General features: G+C 39.3%; 2 protein-coding genes across 7 annotated transcripts; one reads left to right on the forward strand and one right to left on the reverse strand.

Moving 5' to 3' along the window:
* Positions 1-334: 334 nt before the first annotated feature.
* On the reverse strand, positions 335-8,135 carry c8a (complement component 8, alpha polypeptide). The gene is made up of 11 exons (XM_085255000.1): positions 7,928-8,135; positions 7,711-7,804; positions 7,230-7,377; positions 6,935-7,082; positions 4,777-4,966; positions 4,522-4,704; positions 2,798-3,038; positions 2,569-2,700; positions 2,289-2,446; positions 1,890-2,115; positions 335-633 (listed from the first exon to the last, which is right to left on the reverse strand). The coding sequence occupies exons 1-11, from the start codon at positions 8,035-8,037 to the stop codon at positions 482-484; spliced, it is 1,782 nt and encodes a 593-aa protein (XP_085111126.1). The 5' UTR covers positions 8,038-8,135; the 3' UTR covers positions 335-481.
* A 389-nt stretch (positions 8,136-8,524) lies between these two features.
* Positions 8,525-19,276, forward strand: LOC146554028 (uncharacterized). Of its 6 annotated transcripts, none has more exons than XM_085254993.1 (19): positions 8,525-8,721; positions 9,863-10,772; positions 10,896-11,087; positions 11,705-12,188; positions 12,268-12,383; positions 12,477-12,502; positions 12,583-12,644; positions 12,764-12,808; positions 12,893-13,022; positions 13,984-14,143; positions 14,295-14,418; positions 14,510-14,541; positions 14,725-14,788; positions 14,888-14,925; positions 15,182-15,245; positions 18,186-18,308; positions 18,392-18,438; positions 18,681-18,714; positions 18,878-19,276. In XM_085254993.1, exons 1-19 carry the CDS (start codon positions 8,713-8,715, stop codon positions 18,942-18,944), a joined length of 2,727 nt encoding a protein of 908 aa, XP_085111119.1. In that variant the 5' UTR covers positions 8,525-8,712; the 3' UTR covers positions 18,945-19,276. The 6 variants fall into 6 exon arrangements, with proteins under 6 accessions (XP_085111119.1, XP_085111121.1, XP_085111123.1 ...); XM_085254995.1 differs by having other exon boundaries at positions 14,891-14,925; XM_085254997.1 differs by having other exon boundaries at positions 8,526-8,721; positions 18,425-18,438.
* Positions 19,277-19,336: the final 60 nt, after the last annotated feature.

Raw genomic sequence — 19,336 nt, forward strand, 5'->3', positions numbered from 1 at the left:
AGCTAAAGACTCTTTGGGAATCAGCTTGTTGGTGCAAAAATACCATTTTATGCCTCTCAACTTGTGTTGTCTTTGATATTCTTCATCAAATTGAAAAATAATTAAACAAAAGAAAAGAGAACAAATTAATGTTTTTGTGACAGGCTGCCAGTAACAGTAGGGTGCCTAATTTATCATTTAAAATTTGTTCTTTCATCCTAAATTTTAATATCGTTTCATCCCTTGAGTTAGGTGTCTTTTTTTGCTTACATGACTCAGGTCAGTGTTAAGTGGCTCAGCAAACAATAAAGCCTTCCTGTGAAAATGGCCAGGTACAAAGACTGGACACAAAATCTGCATGAACATACATTTATTCGGAAAAATACAGAAATTCCAATTTTCTCTTTTATTTTTGAGCACTTTAATGTTTCCAAAGGAATACAAAAAATGCTCACTAAGTAGTTAACACATCTTCACTCAGCAATCTGAAAGAAACTTGTGTTTAACAGGGCCAAGTCTGAGAAGCAGAGCCCAAGCAGGTGGCTCCGCCATTCTGAGGTGGAGGATTATTACACACTCGTGTCCTGGTCTTCCTCCTCGATGTACAGGGTGACCAGGCCCCCCAGCAGGACCACGATCCATCTGCCTTGGTTTCTGTTGATAAAAATTAAAGGTGTCGATTATGAACTGTAGGGTGTAGATCCATTAACAGCTAAATTTTTGAGTTTCACTAACAACAGATTAGATGACTATTTGAATATGAATCAGTGGAGAACTATCACCGCAGTCGGTTCATTCTAGCTCAGCTATTATGTTGCTTTGGGCTACAAAAGGCAACAGTCTGCAGTAAAGAGGAGCCGCTCCCTTTTTTCCAAGGGGCCACTACAGCAGATGGAGCCACACATTTTGATTTGGCAAAGATCGCGTGCCTTATGCTCTTCCTGATACAACCCTGCCATCTAACTGGGCTTGATGACTGGCACTAAGCGCACATTACCTTGTGATCCTCCTGAGGCTGGGTTTGTGTTTGCTTCCCTTCTGGAACCAGGGAGCTTTTGGATTTTACGGTGAATGTGTTAACCACTACACCATGGAGCCACACAACAGTCACAGTACTGGGTCGTGTGACCCAGTGTTTAAGTTTTATTGTATTTTGTTATTCATTTGTGTTCTAGTTTCAGTTTAGTTTCTCAAATTAATTTCTACGATGTCCAGGTTGCTGTTCTAGTCCTTTGTTTGTGTTTGTTTCTCCTGCTAAACAGGTGAACATAGATTCAGGAGCAACAGGACTTAGTGCTACTAATTCTTTGATTTTATTTATTTTTTGCTGTGTTTTACTTGCATCTATTTGAAAGAGTGAGTGTAAACACAAAAAATTTATTTTATATGATGGAATATGCAGAAAATAGGTTTAAATGTTAAACAAATTCCTTCAAATCAAATAATGTTATATATAATTTAATTTTTGCTTGATGCAATGTGCATAAAGTTAAAAGATTAAAACTAATAAAACAAGGTTTTAAAAGAGACTTTTTCATTTGATTCAGTTTTATATGATGGATTATTCAGAAAATAGAATTGGGCTGAAAGGTCGGTTGCTTTATTCAGTTGTGTATCATGTTTTTAAAAAAGTAACTAGGCAATAAAGTAACTAATTACTTTTGAAAATAAGTAATCAGTAAAGTAACAGGATTACGTTCTCGACGAAGTAATCCGTAATTAGTAACTAATTACTATTTTCAAGTTACTTGACCAACACTGGTCATATACAAGTGAAGCTTGTCTGCTGAATGTTAAAAAATTACGACTACAATATTTGTCACAGTTGTATTTTTACTTGTTTCTAATGTCTTTTGAAATACTGTGTGTGATTTGAACATGTTCAGCTTGTTCCTGTTTCTTCTTCTCACCTCTTCGGTTGGTCTTTTCGCAGGCGTACCCCTGGTAGCCTGAACTACACATGCAATTACAAGACGTGCCTGAGAGGACAGGAATCCCATTGTTGCTGCAGGGGGCACAGCGGCACGGGTTAAACTGCTGCAGATACTCATCAATGGCTCGCTGCAAGTTGGCCAGTCTGTCACCTACGTGGTCAGCAGCTGTGCTGCTACGTACAAGCTCATGAATCGGCATGATCTAGTTTACAGGGCATGTGGGACAGAGACAGGACGAGAAGAAAGAGGAAAGTTCATTACAAGAAGATGTCAGCAGTGTGTTGAGAGAAATGACACTCAGATTTATAACATTTGTTGAAGAGCAAGATATATAATTCATCTTGATTCATACATAATTTAACTTTACTGAGTTACCTCATAATCAATGAGTGCTGGGTTATATTTAAGAGAGAACCCCCACTTCCGGTACATGTCAGGGTTCCTGATGGCGTTCAGACCAGCGCTGCTGTCTGTGATTCCTCCGCTTACTTTTGTGACAACGTCCTCAATAAAAGCTGAACTACCTCTTCTATCTGTGCATACAAAAACAAATCAAAAGAAACTATAACCCTGTTTTTGTAAGAAATGAAAAAAAGTTACAAATAAAGCAATTTAACTAGTTAATTTAGATAAAGACAGAATTTCCATTTTTCACCTTCATTGAAATGTCCGTCTTTGTTGCATAATTTCCCTGACAGCTTGGGCTCTATTGCTGCACTGCTGCCAACTGGAATACTCAAACCAAACGAGGCACCAAAGCATGAACCAGCTTCATCAGCGTTAATATCTGTAAACATTGGGGAAAACACAAAACAAGGGTTACTTTACATCGCATGTGATAATGTGGTAGGGTACTCTGATTACAAAATGGAAAACTCCAGTACCTAGGTTTCTCAGTGTTGTTTTGTTGACAATCACGACATGTTCCACGGTTCCACCCATAGTTCCCTCTGTGATATAGTGGGTGCCAAATGTGTTGAAGAAGCGAGAGTACATCCCAAAGTCGTATTCCTCTGGGAGCTCCATGAGTGAAACATAGAAATCTTCATGAAGCATCAGCTTATTAGTTCTCATCTTGAAGCGAGCGGTTTGCACTTCTGAATTAAGCCAAATGAAACCTAAATCCTGAGGGGGAAAAAACAATATAACAACTAGATTTTGCACTTTGAATGTGAAACAACAAATATACAAAGAAACAAAATGTGCCACCCTTCAGTTCTTTATATTTTGTTTCTGTGGCAAAGGGGTCTGGGCCAGACTTGAACCCAAGGTGCTCCATTGAACCTTGTGGTTGAACATAAAATAGTGTTGTTGGTTTTTTTTACTAATCAGGTGATTGCCAAAGTGCTTTTAGCTGATAACTTTTTCAGTTTGTCCTTAAAAAAAAAAAAACTAGAGGAAGAAGTCTACACAGATGAACGATGTCTGAAAGTTATCTTCCCAAGAAATAGAAAAATCCAGCAAAATAGGCGGAGCTGAAAGATGCGTCTTCACTAGATCCATTTGGATCTTGTTGAAATTGATGGAACTATGAACACAGACGAGTACTTTCATATTTTGAGCTACCACACAATACCATCTGGGAAGCATCTGATAGGTAACAGGTTCATTGTTCAGCATGACAATGATCCCAAACACACAGTCTTAATATAACATAACATAATAACATATGTGAATTCTGACCAGTCACAAGAGACAGTTTCACATTGACCTAAGTAACAATTTCATGGTTCAAAGAGTGCACCACTCCGTCTCTTTTTTTTCTTGCCTTGTCTCACCAATATGACAGAAACCATATGGATAAGATGACATTTCCTTAATTACACTTTGGATCTCACATTTAAATGAATGGAACGCTTACTTTGGTCTTCACAGATCACAGCCAAAAATAATAATGATAGCTTTTGAATTGTTTTCTTAATTTGTACATGCGTGTGCTTCTCTAATTATGAGGATCAGCCCAAACTACTTTGGTCCATTAAAAACCAGAATCCTGACAGCATGCCTGCCTCAACATTAACATCACTGAAGCAGTGTGGGATAATTTTGATCATTTTCCTTTGAACGTCCTTCCAGAAGCCTGGAACTATTCCTGAAAACTACTCAAAGACATCTTGCTTAGAGAGTTTAGACTATGTTAAAGAGCAAATGGTAGTCATACCAAATCTTGACTTTCAGACTGATTTGAATTGTATACATTTAATTGACATATTTACCATTTTAATCCCAAAATATAAAGAAGTGAAGAGGAGCTCAATAGTTCCACACAGTACTGTACAATCTTGCTGACACTATATTCTTGTTTGACCACTGAAGCTAATGCTAGGTAGAGTTCTTAGCTTAAGGTACCTGTTGAGCTAGCTAGCTCAAGCCAGTTGGATTGAATGTGACCTCTTATAAACAATCTAGTTAGCCATAGGTTAATTATTTGCTGGTAGCCTCAGTAGCTAGAAATACCGTAAGCTATTTAACTCTAAATTATTTAATGCTAAATTAAAAACGAATTAGCAGTGATTTCAAATAATGAACATTAATATATTTTAACAACAATATCAACAGTAATTGTTTTCATTTAAAACATTTTAATATTCGGGTGAAAAGAATATACCTGGCTTTCAAACTGTGTTATGTTATTGAGAAATGTATTTTCACTGCTGCCACCCAGTCCCACTTCCACACGGGAGATTCCAAATGTGAAGCCACTTTTGGACGATGACACTGTTTTCCTTGCTTTCAGCAGGCTCAGCATGTCATCAAAATATTCAGAAGAGCCCTTTGATGATGCTTGGGCCTGTAACAGGTTAGATACGTTAAAATATTTTTGTAGAATAAAATAAAACGAAAAATCAGAACATTACAGTACCATAAAATGGTAAGTATGGTAGTTGTATGGTTTTCTGTAGTTTTTTTCATCTTCATTGTAGTGCAGGTTCTCGCAGAATGCATCATACGTGAATTTTCTCCATTCGCCATTATAGACATATTCACACTCTCCTCCAAAATATCTTGGGTCAAGTACATGATCCATTAATTCTCCACTTAAAACATTATAGCTACAAGAAAGAAGAACAGTGCAAATTAAGAAATTACATTCAGATACAGATTTATCCTTTTTCAAGACAAAGAAATAGTGTGATATAAATGCATATCAAAGGTTCAATTGGACCGGCATTTTGGAGCTAAAACTGTTTCTGGAGCAAAGTATTTTGTTTTGGGGGGGTCACAGGGGTGCCTGTCAGTAAGAGGGTCCTGGGTTAAAATTCAGGCAGATGTTTCTGTGTGGAGTTTGCATGTCACCCATGCCAGCATAGGTTCTCTCTGGGTGCTCCAGCTTCCTCTCACAGTCCAGAGTAAGGGATAGGTTTATTGTCCACAAGTGGGAATATGAAAGGCTGTCTATCTCTCTATGTTATGTATACCTTGCTTTTCATCCTATGACTGCTAGGAGAAGCTCTAGTGCCCCTGTGACCCTGGAAAAATAGATGGTGGAGTGAAATAGTCACAGTTTTACAGCAAAGTAAAAAAATATGTCTTTTAACAATTCTCAACTACAGAAGCAAACTTTAAGAAGAGGTACTTAATTAACGTATTACATAAATATTGATCACCAATTACCAAGTGATCACCAATGGGTGTGAATATTATCAGGGTTGTGATGCACATTTATCCCAGCTACCATAGAGGGAGAGGCAGGGTAAACCCTGGACCTTTTAGACAACACAGAGAGACCGGCAACCATTCGCGGTCACATTCACAGCTATGGGCAATTTAGAATCACCAATTAACCTAACCCCACTCCCTGCATGTCTTTGGACTGTGGGAGGAAGCTGGAGAACCTGGAGAGACACCCACGCAAATATAAGGAGAACATGCAAACTCCAATCAAACCCAGGACCTTCTAGCTGTGAGGCAAAAACGCCACCGTGCTGACATTGTTTGACAACTCCTTCATAAAAAAAAAAAGCAAAAAATGCTTTTATTGTGGCAGGGTCATTTTAATGCAGTTATTTTATTTATAAGGTCTTGAAACAGCTTTGCATTTTATTGTTCACACAAAATATATTATGACTTGAGGTGGCAAAACTGAGTTCTTTTTTAAAATACACACGCAAATAATCTGCTAACAATCTTTTTACTTGCTGTTATATTTTAGGTCCTATTTTATAGCAACTTCAAAAGGTGCAACTTTTACTTTGAAGGCAAAATGTCAGTTTCTGATATGCATCGCATGTGTTTTTTCTTTTTTCTTTAATTAGTTTACAGATAATTGAATAAGCTAATGGTTCAGTGAATGGTAATCCACATCTTTATCCAAAACAAAAAGGAAGGACAACTTTAGAGTGATCATTTTCCTCAAGCTACTGGTTGTGATTAAAAAATAAATAAATAAATAAATCTTAGTATAATACAGAAAATCTCTGTTTGCATGTTTGTTTCTTTGGCCACCAACTCGTCCTACACAATCAGGAGTTGAGCCACCAAACTTGGCGCACAGGTAAAAATTAGGCCCCTGAGGTTTTAATCAATAGCAGAAATTATGCTTCATCGTGTTGCCTAGCAACTACCCAGCAGCATGGGTAAAATGTTGCTGGGTAGTTTTTCACATTTATGCACCTAGAATATTTTGTAAAAACATGACATTATTTTTATTTTACCGCAATTTACCACATTTATATCCATAAAGGGTGAATTATAAATTGTACAGTGTCATGTTGCCTGGCAACCACCTAGCAATGAGCTAAAATTACCTATTTTTTTTTACCTTTATGCACCAAAAAAACCTTATAAATGCATTTTAATCATTTAAATCTTAGGCCACAAGCAGGCCAAACAATACTGAAAGGTGGCTTTCACCAGGGTCACAGCAGTATGCCCGTTTCAAGGCATAACAATAGACAATATAAAAGATGGCTGTAGCCACTGAGATGCCACTGACTGCTAATGAAGTCACATATTGTACAACTTTCCATAGGTGATGTAAACTACATGTGCATGTGCATTCATCACAGCACATTATTCACCCTTGCGTGCCACGCTCCGCACCAGGGATCGGTATGAGGGTGGAACACTTGTCGTTTCTCTGGTTAACATTTTCACATCCATCCTCATCAGAAAAATCATCACAGTCTGGCTCTCCATTACATTGAAGCGAATGGCTGATGCAACGCCCTAGAAACAAAGTAAGTAAGGACGCACATTTATCAGAATTGACTTCCTGACACACAAATGCTTGCAGCATGCCATGCATGCTAGTGAAAAGACATAGAGAAATCACCTTCAGCATTTGTTGCCTGAATGGTCGTAGATGGTCCTTACCTGTTTCTTTGCAGGTGAAGCTCTCTTCGCAGTAATCTGGGACCAGACACGGCGTGGCTGATCTGGGACACATCTCCCTCCTCCAGAGTACATCAGTACACTCAGTCCCACCAAACTGTGAAGGTTTCTCTAAGTATCGGAAACTGAACTAAAACCAAGTTCAAAATGAGTTAAATTCTCTGAATTCATCCATTCATGCTCATAGTAGAAGAATCGTAAAATTAAAATTGTACAACATTTGATATTTATTGATGAGTTATAAAGTTATAAGAGAGCTTCCAGGAACATCGGGGACAGAGTACAGCCACGGCCCACTTTATTGACTCTCCTGATGTGATCTGAGTTACTTTGCAAAACAAACTGTGAAATGTCAGTGTTTGGAAGAAAGTTGCAGTAGCAAAGTATTGCACAAGCCAGCCATACCAAGCACTGTGAACAACATTAATCATATTTAAATGTTTAGTGAAAAAAGCATAATCACCTTTCTGTCTGTGCAGGAGTCACATGGTGTCCAAGATGACCAGCTCCCCAGTCTACAGTCGATAGGTGTCGGTTTGTTCACAGCTCTGGCCCTCCTGACCCACATAATTATTATTATTATCTTAGTTCCATTTGTAAATCCCATTGTGCATGAGATATGATAAATAAAAGCTATTAAGGTGTAAATGCAAGAAGTGGTGAGGTGAAAAATACTGTACCTGTTTTTAGCTGTTGTCCATGGCGTCCTGGATGCGTCAACAATTGTGTCAGAACTGACAAACAGATGCAGTGTGCATAAACCAAGGAGTAAACGAAGGAATGTCCCCATAGTGAAAATAAACAGCGATTCCTAAAGACTCAGAGCCACATCGCAAATCAGATATTGTGATCCTGAAGGGGTCCTGAGGGGACTCTTGACACTGTTGCCTTGATCAGCCACAGTAAATGATTGATCAAGAGTAAACACATGCGATTACAACAGTTAGGAAAGTTTTTCTCTGTCTTTTTTTAAAATCATCTATTGCAACCTTTTTCTATGACATACTTTACAAATGTGAAACTGAACCTTCACTGTGTGCAAAGTTGATATCCATTTATTTAAATTATGATATGTAATGAAATTTTCCGATACCTCACCGAATTTCATGAATCTTCTTGGAGAGGTGAGAGGTTGATATGGACAAAAGAAGATGCGTTAAAATTAAAAACTGTAAGTGGAAAATTAGTTATCGTTATCAAAATAAATCCCTATCCACGCACGTTGCGCCTTCGACGCTCCTGATTCGTTGATCGAGGAAACGTGAACGCGCACGTAGGTCGAGTGCAGCACGCAGGTGCGTCATTCAGCGGCTCTTTCAAATTGTTTGTTTTAGCCTTCACCGTGATTAACCAGAGCTGTTAGGTCGCTGTTTAAAAAAAATAAACTAAACAGCGTCTCGGTATTAAAATTGAAACCGTCTTTCAAATGCTCGGTCCTTAACAGCGATGACAGACAGAAGCTACAATGGAAGAGGTAAAGTTACAAGGCTTTTATAGCAGGTTTAATTAGCTAAAGGGCAGTTAAATAGAAAGCTAATTTACTTGTATTGCTTTTCTTTCTGCTAATGTGCTTCTGCTGCTGCTTTACTCTTTCTAACACACGAGTATGGCTTACTTAACTGATAGAACGGGGAAAAAAATACTTTTGAAATAAAATCATCATTTTTACGACCAACCCAGTTAAATATATGAAAGTCGTTTCGGTGCTCACAGTGATAGCAGTTTTTCCTTTTGATCGCTTTTGAGAAACATGGATGTCTTAAATTTTCTACATCTATTATTGATTAAAACAATATATGAAGGCTTAATCTGTTCAGTAGCATCTTAATTAACCAACAAACACTTGGGTTTTAAATGACCAGCGACTTGTGGAAAAAAAAAAAAGCCTCGCAATTACCAAAAGGGTGTAGTTTTGTTTTTTCGGGGAAAAGAAAGAAAGCTTAAAGCAGAGACATTAAATTTAGGTGAGCGGATTACTACTTTAAACTCTGCAGTTAGAAAAATAGTTCTAAAGTACCAAAAAAAGGTACCTTCACGTGTCATTTGTATGATTGGTAGGTAAGGTAGGATTGGAAACTTAGAAAGTTTATTTTCATTCCTGTTTCTCAGCATATGCAAACATTACCTGTTGAATTATAGCAATTTTGTTGGACAGATGGAACGCAAAATTATTTCTGTATCACTTTCAGGGGAGTAAATGAGGAAAAGACGTCTTTTGTAATTTTTGCAGGCTTATCTCTTTACCCCTTGAATGCCGAGCAGCAGCAACCCTTGAAGCTTTTTTTTTTTTCTCTAAACTGAGCAGTTTCTGTCATATTTCGGGCCTGCTTATAGAAACAATGACTGGGTTTGTACCAGAGGTTAGTGAGGGTGGTCTCTGCCCATGTAGCTTTCCTTGGAAAACGACAAACTCTTCTAATGGTTGTCACACCACGTCTTTATAGATATATACTGAGGTGTCAGCACTCGTCATTAAGGGTTCAGAGGAGGGCATCAAACCTTGTCTTTATGAGGGAAAAGAGTTAAAATGACCATATAACATCCCTTATACTTCTGTGCTTTCTTTTACTTACGTTTTTTTTTTGTTTTGTTTTGTTTTTTTTTATTTTATTTAGGAGGGACCAATCAACTTCAAAGCACTGAGGGCCAAATTTCAGGAAGAGGCTCTCCTGGCTCAATCCAAAACCAGCCGTCCAGCTGTTGCTGAAAAACCCAAACAGATTCTTCCACCTGGAGGTCACTGCACTGTGGTTAGCAGTATTAATACTGCTGCAGAAAACAAGACACCAGCGCTTCCTCGTGTCATTTTCAGAGATGCACTGCGACTGTCTGGAGGCAAGAGGCCGATTTCCTTTCCGCTGCAACCTCAGCGGACCTCCCTGTCATCTCAGCTTACTAATGGAGACGGCACAGCAAGGCATTCTCGATACATGCCGCTGGTGCTTCCTGTCCTGCCCGCAAAAGATCAGAAGACAGAAACACCATTCAGGAGAGAGTACAAACCCGAACCAGAGTTGGGGAAGGAAGCCTTGCCACAAACTAAAGTCAAGAAGAAGGCTTTGCTGCTTCCATTCAAATCAGTCAAAGCATCAAAGGTCAGTGCGGAAAGCGGAGATGAGCCCACATATGGTGATTTGACCACCAGACCGTGTAGCGCTCCTGGTGAGTTGCCATCAGTGGAAAAACAAACCACAGAGGATGGGGCTTCACTCCAAAGTGACCAATCAAACAGTGAATACCCCCTCTCCAGTCCAGATGTCCCAGTCACCCCTCCTTCAGCAGAGACCACAGTCGATTCTGACAATAAAATTATGAGCACTTTGGAGAGGGCCAAGAAGAAATTCTCATGCCGAAACATGTTGATCTCTTCCAAACCCAAGAGCTTGCATTCCCCTGACAACACAGGCAAGGAGTTTACTCCACCACCGAGGACCGCTGATCTGCCCACCCCCCCACCAGTGTGTCTTTCACATCTGGCTTGTATCTCAGCCCGGCCTTTCTTCAAAACCAACAACGCTTTATGCAGTAAGCTATATGCAGAGTGACAAATGTCAAAATCTGCAGTTTCATCATGTGTGTTAATGTTATAACATAAATTTTTATATACATTGCTAATACTATTCATATTTAATACTTTTCCCCCTCAAGAATCGGCACTGGATAAGCAGCTTGGCAGAGAGAAATCTGAAAATATGCCAGTGAAGACTGTTGAACTTCATCCACCATGTGTCCCACTAAAGAAGCCTCTGCCTGATCTGAGAACACTGGGGCCAGTGCCGGCAAAGCCCCTCAGACCTCCATTAGTAGATCTCAGCTATTACCATGCGCCTCTGTTTACTGGTATGAGAGTCTCACGAAGTCTACAGACATGGCCACTGGGAGCAATAGCAGAGAATAGATTTGCGTTAAAAACCTATTAGAAAATGTCAGCGAAGGTTAGCTGATGCGTTTTAGCAAATTCTGTCCTCTCTTGCTGTCACATAGACCGTTTACCTGCATCTCAAACTGCGCATTAGGTGTCAGAATAATCTGACAAATTACTTGGGCTGCGATCAGTCATATTAGAAAACATAGTTGACAACAAAAGGTTTCTTGATCTTAAGAAAAACCTGATTAATGTTGGAAAAATAGGAAAATGTAGGTTTTATTTTATTTTAGGTTTTAACATCAGCTGCTGTCTATATAGCGTCAGTTAGAATGATTATTTATTAGCAGTACTCCTAATAACATCTCAGGTTAAACAGATGCCTGTTGGAAAAGGCTATCAGTCTATTTATAGAGATTAATGTTTCATTTCTTCTTCTTTTTCCTCTTTTTGCATCTTCAGTTCTGTGGCCACAGTTCATGTGCTTAGTCATCAGTGACTTAGCATTATCCTCTCTGCAGTTCACATTATTCCTCTTTTTGTGGTGAGGCCTAACATCTGTTCAAATACTGCTTTTACTTTCTTATTATAGTGGTGTCACCAAACGTTAGCCAAGCAGAGTCTGAGCACCCACCCGTCTCCAACCCTCTGCTGGATGCCCCAGAGTTTCCAGACTTTGAAAATACAGAGATGGAAACAGCAGAAAGTGGAGGTGTTGATGTTGCTGCACTAGAACTGGAGGCCTTAGACTTAGTCGGCGCTAACCCTCACACAGCTGTCGACGCTGAGCATCCACAAGCTGACTTGTCAGCGCACGATCCTGTGGGGCCTCGTGTGAGCTCCATCATCCAAGATCTGAACCTTGGAAGTGAAAACATAATACCCCTTGATCCAGCCAGCTTCTCTGAACCAATAAACTTGTTGGAGTTCCCAGAGCCTGCTATACCACAGCAGAGGTCCCAGAGCAAAGAGGTGCTTGTCGATTCTTTTCCTAAATCTCCGTCTGATGAAACTGATGTGGGAGTTGCTGAGTGTCAGTCTTTCCCAGAGGAAAGAGAGCTTAGTAGCCACTCATGGTAAGTTTTATAGTAACTGGAATCAGTTTTTTTTTCCTTCTTCATATAACAGTGTGCTGTTTATACTTTCCCCTTACAGTGGACATCAACAGGACAGTTACTATGAAACGTATACTAACATATATGAAGATGTTGAGAATATGAACAAATTCACTTTGAGCCAAAACTCCACCAAAAGAAAAGGCGGACTGAAGAGTAAGTACTTCACACACATTTTATTCTTAAAATAAAACCATTTGCAGATATTTATTCTCATTTATAATCACTGTTTGCTTTTGCTTTTTACAGATCCATACGTGGACCACCAGCCAAAGGTAACTCATTTTTAAATCGGAGTATATAATCATCTTAGCAACTTTAAAAAGTGTATTTTACTGTGTATTTTTGTATCTAGTGTTGTCTTTTTTGGGTTTTTTCTCAAAAGGAGTCATGTGTTAAAAGGCAAAAGAATCCATGGTATGCTTTTTCTTTTTTCCTGTCTTTCATTCCCTCCTTCCCTTCTCGTAAACATAATACCTTTGTTCTGTTATTGACACTGTGACATCCATTCCCTTCCTATGGTTATCAAACTGCAGGGTTTGTGTATCGGGTGAACATTTGGCACATAATCATATGCACAGGTATGTCAGACATGTAAATCTTTTTACTTAACATGTGATTTAAAAAACAAGCTACTCAAATCCCTTTTTTCACATTTTTCTTAGCATGATGAACACTCCCAACCCCGCCGACCATAAAGAACAGAAGAAGCGGGAGAAACAACGATTGGAAAAGGAAAAAAAGGAGCAAAAAGAGAGGGAGAAGAAGGAAAATGAAATGAAAAAGAAGTTCAAAGTAAGGGGGTGATTTGTTTTGAGATGATGACTTTTGATTTTAGTTTCCTTTGGTTACTGTTTATTCAGCTTTTCTAAGTCACAGTTGGGAAATGTTACTTCCTGAATTTTTAGGGTTTTTTTTTTTAATAAAACTTCAAACATAGAATCAGTGCAGCATCTCTTCAGAGATGTAAAACATTTTTGTGCTTTACTTTTTTTGCTGCTTAGGTATTTGTAAGACAGTGCAGCTCATTGCTAAGATGTGACTCCTATAATGTATAACAGATGGATGTGGCTTTAGGGTCTGAAAAAGTACCATATACCTTTCTTTCTAATAGCCAGCAGAGGGTGACACCTGTGTTTTCTGGAAATAAAAATAAAAAATCCTTTCATGTATAACCTCAGTAAATGTGTTCCTGATGTGATCAATTTCACTAACTAGAAGTCTAATTTCAAGTCTTTATGAATACAACAAAACAAATATTTGTTTTCAGTTTGCCAGCCTGTGAGTGTGTGACATCCAAGGACAGCTTCTGAAAATGAAACCAATGCAGAAAGTGTTAAAAACTCCAGTACCTGTAGGAATCCCCATAGTCTCGTGTTAAAATGTCCAACTTTACAGCATTAAAAAGCTTGTTTACAACCTGGTAGAAAAAACAGTTTTCACTGCTGTGGATAGTTCACTTGCTCATAACAACTCTGAGTGGCTAAGTCGATTTTACAGGTGTTCAGACACCGACAGCTGAAGCCGATGAGTAAGTGCTTTGTAATCTTAGCAATAGTGTGTGTGTGTGTGTTGCAGCCGCAGGGTTTATGAATGCAGCTTGCTCTCCAAGCTTGCAAACATTAGCAGATTAATTGGCACTCCAGCCTCCGTCCACCCAAAAAGAAAAAAGACAGGGCAGTGGTCAAAATGTTAATATTGAACCTTAAAACTCTAACGTCATTGTTTACATACAGTCTTTTACGTGACCTCGTAGGTGACGGGGGACGAAGAGCCGATGTACCATGCCAAGGTGATGGTGGCCAGTAAAGTCCGCAAGAATGATCTGCCTGTGAAGAGCGGGGACACGGTCAGCATTATCCGCACCACCAACTGCCCCAAAGGCAAATGGTTGGCCCGAGACGCCAACAACAAGTGTGAGTTCACTTTTGTGTTATTTGTAAGTGTGAAATAAGAATGGCTTAATAGCATCTGGACTTTAAAAACATAGCATGGATACAACAGATGTTGATACAACAGGAGTGTTTCCACATTTGGTGTCATTACTTTGCTGCTCTCTCCTTGCAGATGGTTATATTTCAGTGATGAATGTGGAGCTAAATATCAAGGAGATGCTGGAACTCGGCAAGAAGGCTCAAGCAGCAGGGCGAGGAGGCAACGTGGAGGGAGATAACATAAGTATTGGAAGCAGGTACTGGGTAGCACACTGATCAAATTTTTAGTTTCTCAATTAAAAACAAAACAAAACAGTGCCATGATTCACTTTTTTCTTTGTTTTTCAGATCCTCAAACCAGCCTTTTCTAACAAGCAGTTGTAAGTTTCAGGAGGCTCTGTATGACTGAAACTTAGGCTGGATCCCAGCCTGCATCACTTAACTGCTGTCATCTGCTTTACGGCCGGGTGTTATTTTATGATACTGATGGAATTCATGGGCTTTCATTAGCATGCTTGTCAGGCTTCATTGTTTGTTTTATTCCTTTTTCCTTCTTCACACAGTCACAGATGACAGCGAGGAGTGGGCCTATGAAGATGAGACCCTCTCACCATTCAGTGAGAGCCAGTAAGATGTTTGGCATTTATTCAAAGCAGCTTTTTGATCAGTGTCACTTCTAAAAATGACAAATGAACATTAAATATTCTTTCTCTTCAATTTGGGTAGCAGCTTTTCTCAGCAGACGGCTTCAGTGCCCGAGACGTGTGAGTACATTTTTATGTCCCGTCTTTTTGAAGTTGAAATGGGCCAACAGAAGATGCCTACCCACACCCCCACCCTCTCCTGTTTAAAGGGAACTCTGGTTGTTTTATGCAATGGCAGACTGCAGCAGGGCTTTGATGTGCACTTTTACCATATGTTTTTCTTACTTCCTTCCTCTTCAGTCTGCATTTTAACTAACCCCGTTCCTGTCTCGCCCTTCCGCTTACACCTCTGCCCTTCATTTGTTCACTTTGTCAGCATGTGTTCATGCTGGTGCCCAGAACACACCAAATGACGCCAACTTGGATGACCTGCACTCGCAGTAAGTCTCAAACACGGATGTCAGAGCAGACGCATTATTTCCCTTTCAAACCCTTCATAAACATTACTGCACTGCTTCTTAGCAAGGGTATATATACTAGGGGTGCAACGATATTCGTATCGATATTGAACCGTTCGATACAGTGCTTTCGGTTCGGTACGCATATGTATCGAACAATACAAAATTTAATTTATTTTATCAACTTTCCTTCTGACGATGCTGTCTGTGTTGAGCGCTCAGTGAATCTGCGTTCGACTACTCCGCCTAGGCTCGACAGTGCAGCCTAGGCGGAGTAGTCGAAACACAGACAGCATCGTCAGAAGGAAGAGCGCAGGGCAAGCTAGCGAGACAGAAGTTAAGCTCTCCTTGCAACATGGACCCCCCCCCCCCCCCCCCCCCCCCCCACCCTCATTCAGATCTGGCGTTTGGAATTATTTTGGTTTTCATGTGACATATGACCCTGAAGGTAAGCGAGTCATGGACTAAAGTAAAACAGTATGTTTGCCATGCAATGCTCAATTACATGGGTGGGAGCTAGTGTGTTAGCGCAGTTAGCTCGTTAACATGTTGGCCATCTAGCCCCATGCACGGGGCGATTGGCGGTAGCTCGTTAACGGAGATTTGCCGTGTTGTGGCGTTAAGGTCATTTCAACGAGATTAACCTGAAAGCACTAGTGGGAACACAACGAATATGACTCCACATTTACGCCGACATCATCCTAGTGCAAAGACAAGTGGAAGCAGAAAAAAAACAAGCAAGCATGCTACTAACTTTAGCCGAGTCATTTAGACAGCTGTTAGCACATGATTCTCCTTATGTGTTTAATATGCTGCTGAGAATATAGCCCAGAAGAAGCGGATAGTATAGCTTTTATTTTGGAAAGAGCCATTTCTCTGTAATAAACTCTCTTTTCCAAAGATGAGTGATTCCTCAATCAGATACAGGGCTCGCAATATCGCTAGCCCGACGTCCCGGAGCTAGCGATCTTTTCAGTCGGGCTACCAAAATCTATCTCTTCCCTGCCCGTCGGGCTATTGTAGGAAAAATATATGTCAATGCTTTTGCATTCTTTCAGAAATGTAGCTGGGTAATTATGTCATTGGCATCGGTGAGCCACTGTCAATATGTGACATACTGAAATCGCGTTTGAATTTGCGCTTGTTTTTTTGCTTTCACTTTGCAATCGTGCAAACTGTGTATAGAGAGCGACAGCACTGATCTGTGAGTGATGATAATTTGTGCACCAATTCCTCTGACATCGTCTTATTAATTGTTAGCTTACTATGCAAACATGACAAGTGAAATCTCCCGCAGCAAGCTTAAACATGTGAGAGGTTGATCGCGCAGAGAATCGCTGAGCTTATGTGAGTGAGTGTGTAAAAGCAGCAGGATTTATATTTGACTACGATGACCTGGATGACTGAGAACCTTCACAGACAGATATATATTTTAGTTCTGCTGAGCCAAATAAGACAGGTCAGGGTGAAGAAGTGACAGCCAAAGAAAAGCTTACCACAAAACGGAGAAGTTATGACAAATCAGACTATAAGGCAAAAAGAAAGTGCAGCTTTATGGTTTCATGGACAAAAGAATTTCTGTGGCTGCAATATGATGAGCTAAATAACCAGGGCTGCACATAAGTGGTCCGCAGGTGCGCATTCGCTGTCAAAATAAAAAACATGCACAAGGGTTAGGGTTAAATTTAAAAACTGTACTTTTGAGTTAAAATATATATTTATAATTTTAATAAATGACAAATTAAAAAGGCATGAACATTTTTTTTGTATCGAAAAAATATCGAACCGTGACACCAAAGTATCGAACCGAACCGGGAATTTTGTGTATCGTTGCACCCCTAATATATACTGTGTTGTGGACTAATTTATGATCACTTACTGTGTTAATGAGCAGGTAAATATTAAAGGTGGAAGAGGAGCAAAAACAATATTGGGACACATTTTACAAGGTCCTTGAAGCTGTAGCGATACAGGGAGTGTTTCTAGAGACCTCCACTGATTACAGGAGCGACTAAAGACTATCATTGCCACACTGGATGATAAACTTAAAAATCTTAGCTGATTAACAGTCTGCCCGAGAAAGGCGAATCACCAAACCGAGAAACCGGCTAACTGCTGGGTTCTCTTTTTGTTAACCTGTTACTTGTGTATGATTTTTCTTGATTGGCATCATTTTCTTTTACAAAATGATTAAAAACTCCAATTATAATCATCTGTGAGGTATTCCAGTTTATTCTTTTGTGCGAGCAACTGTATAAATCTAAAAGCTATTCAATTTGTAATCACATCCGACAAAGGGAGGGCGCCAGCTGGTAAAATATTGGCCAATTTACTTGAAATTTAAGCGAAAGAATTAATCAGAAGAGAGAAAAGCTGCTGATTGTCTAAGTGAGCAAAGCTTGAAGTCCAAAATATTGGGATATTTTAAATCCTAAGTGGCAGAAATGGTTAAATAACCAACGCTTGCTGTTTTATTTAACCTACTTATCAACATCTTACTAATACACAAAGGATCGCCACTATTAATTTTTGTTTGTTTTTTGTTTGTTTTTTAAACTGTGGATTTGTAACATAAGTTTTCTTCTTTTTTATGGAACACTGAGTTTAGGTTAAGCCTAAAACTAAATTACAAAAATTGACTTTGATAGCATTGCCTTGAAGGCTTTTACCTTAGCTGAAGGAAGCTTTTTGAGCCTTTTATAACCAGGCTTTTACTTTGAAACCTCAGGCCAATACAAATTTGATAAAACGTTTTGTCTTCTGTTCCAGGAAGTACAAAAAGTAGCCTTTAATAAAAAGCTCTGCTTCAGGGAGGTGTTGTGTTGGGTTCTACTCACCCTGCACAGTCTTGTTTCCGTGGAAGAATTTGGAAGCTGGACAAAATAAAACAACTAATTTTGCAACATTACTTCTGCTCTTCAGAATTAAGCATGAAGCCCTGCAGAAGTTGGCAGTCTTCTTTCACCAGACCAAAGATGAACTTGGTGATGTCCATGATGATGATGATGATGATGATGATGATGATGATGGAGCAAAGTTTACAAGGTTTTATTTTTGTAACCTTTAACCTCAGACACTATTTATGCAAACTTGTCATGTTTCTAGCTGCTTGTCTTTATATTCAACAGCACTGTTCTTTCCTCTTCTTGTGTCCTGTTTAGCCATGAACCTCAGAGTAAGTGGTGTGTTGTTTTGTTTTTCCCCTCCCATTCTCTGCCATGGCTCCACTGTTGTCACCACATGTCGCCCTCACTGATAATGGTGAAGCTAAACACGGGAGACTTTTTCCCTAATGGAAAATAACTTGAGAAACCTTTATCTGCTTTAAATGACCTGGAGTCATGCTGCTGTTAGTTATTTTGCGTTGCTGGTTGTTCAAAGCTGATGTGACACTTTTATCTGTTCGTCTTTATCTAGACTTCTTGAGTGCGGTTGAGGAGCCTCCATATCCGTAAGTGTCTCCTGTTTCCTTCTGATCAGAAAGCCTAACTTTGTTATTATGACAAACATTAAACTGAGTACCCATAGAAGCATGTACTGTAATACTTAGAAAAAAACATCTTACCTAACCCTTTCTCATAAACTGTTGTAATGCCCTGTGTTCTTCTTGACAGTGAACAAGAAGTTGACTTCACAGAGCTGGAACTTCTTCCTCCCCCACCGCTATATGCTGACACCTAATTATCACTTTATGGAGATTGATGTTATGACTTTGACCCTCTGCTGTGAAGAAAAAAACCCTCATGAATACTAATTGAACTGTGATATCACCTACTTTTTGCGAATAGTAGTCGTTTGTTTTTTTTTTTTTGCTTGTTTGTTTTCATTACTCTGGAAGTCACTGAAATGAATAATGGTGCACATATTAAACAGTTACACTTTGTCTAAATACCAGTAACAGTTAAGTGTTCACTTGTGGTTGCTTAGTTATGACTGTTTCCAGAAATGTTGTTTACATTTCTTTCTTTCTTTTTTGCTGTTGTTTCAGTGTAACATCTAATAAATAGTTGACATCGAGTTATGCCTTTATGACACCGTTTGGTTTTCCTATCCTGTTTGTGTACAGTCTTTTC

This window comes from Mchenga conophoros, linkage group LG18, assembly GCF_057382185.1.
Source record: "Mchenga conophoros isolate Kocher_MC1m ecotype Shallow Benthic linkage group LG18, M_conophoros_male_GT1.1, whole genome shotgun sequence".
Lineage (NCBI taxonomy): Eukaryota > Metazoa > Chordata > Actinopteri > Cichliformes > Cichlidae > Mchenga > Mchenga conophoros.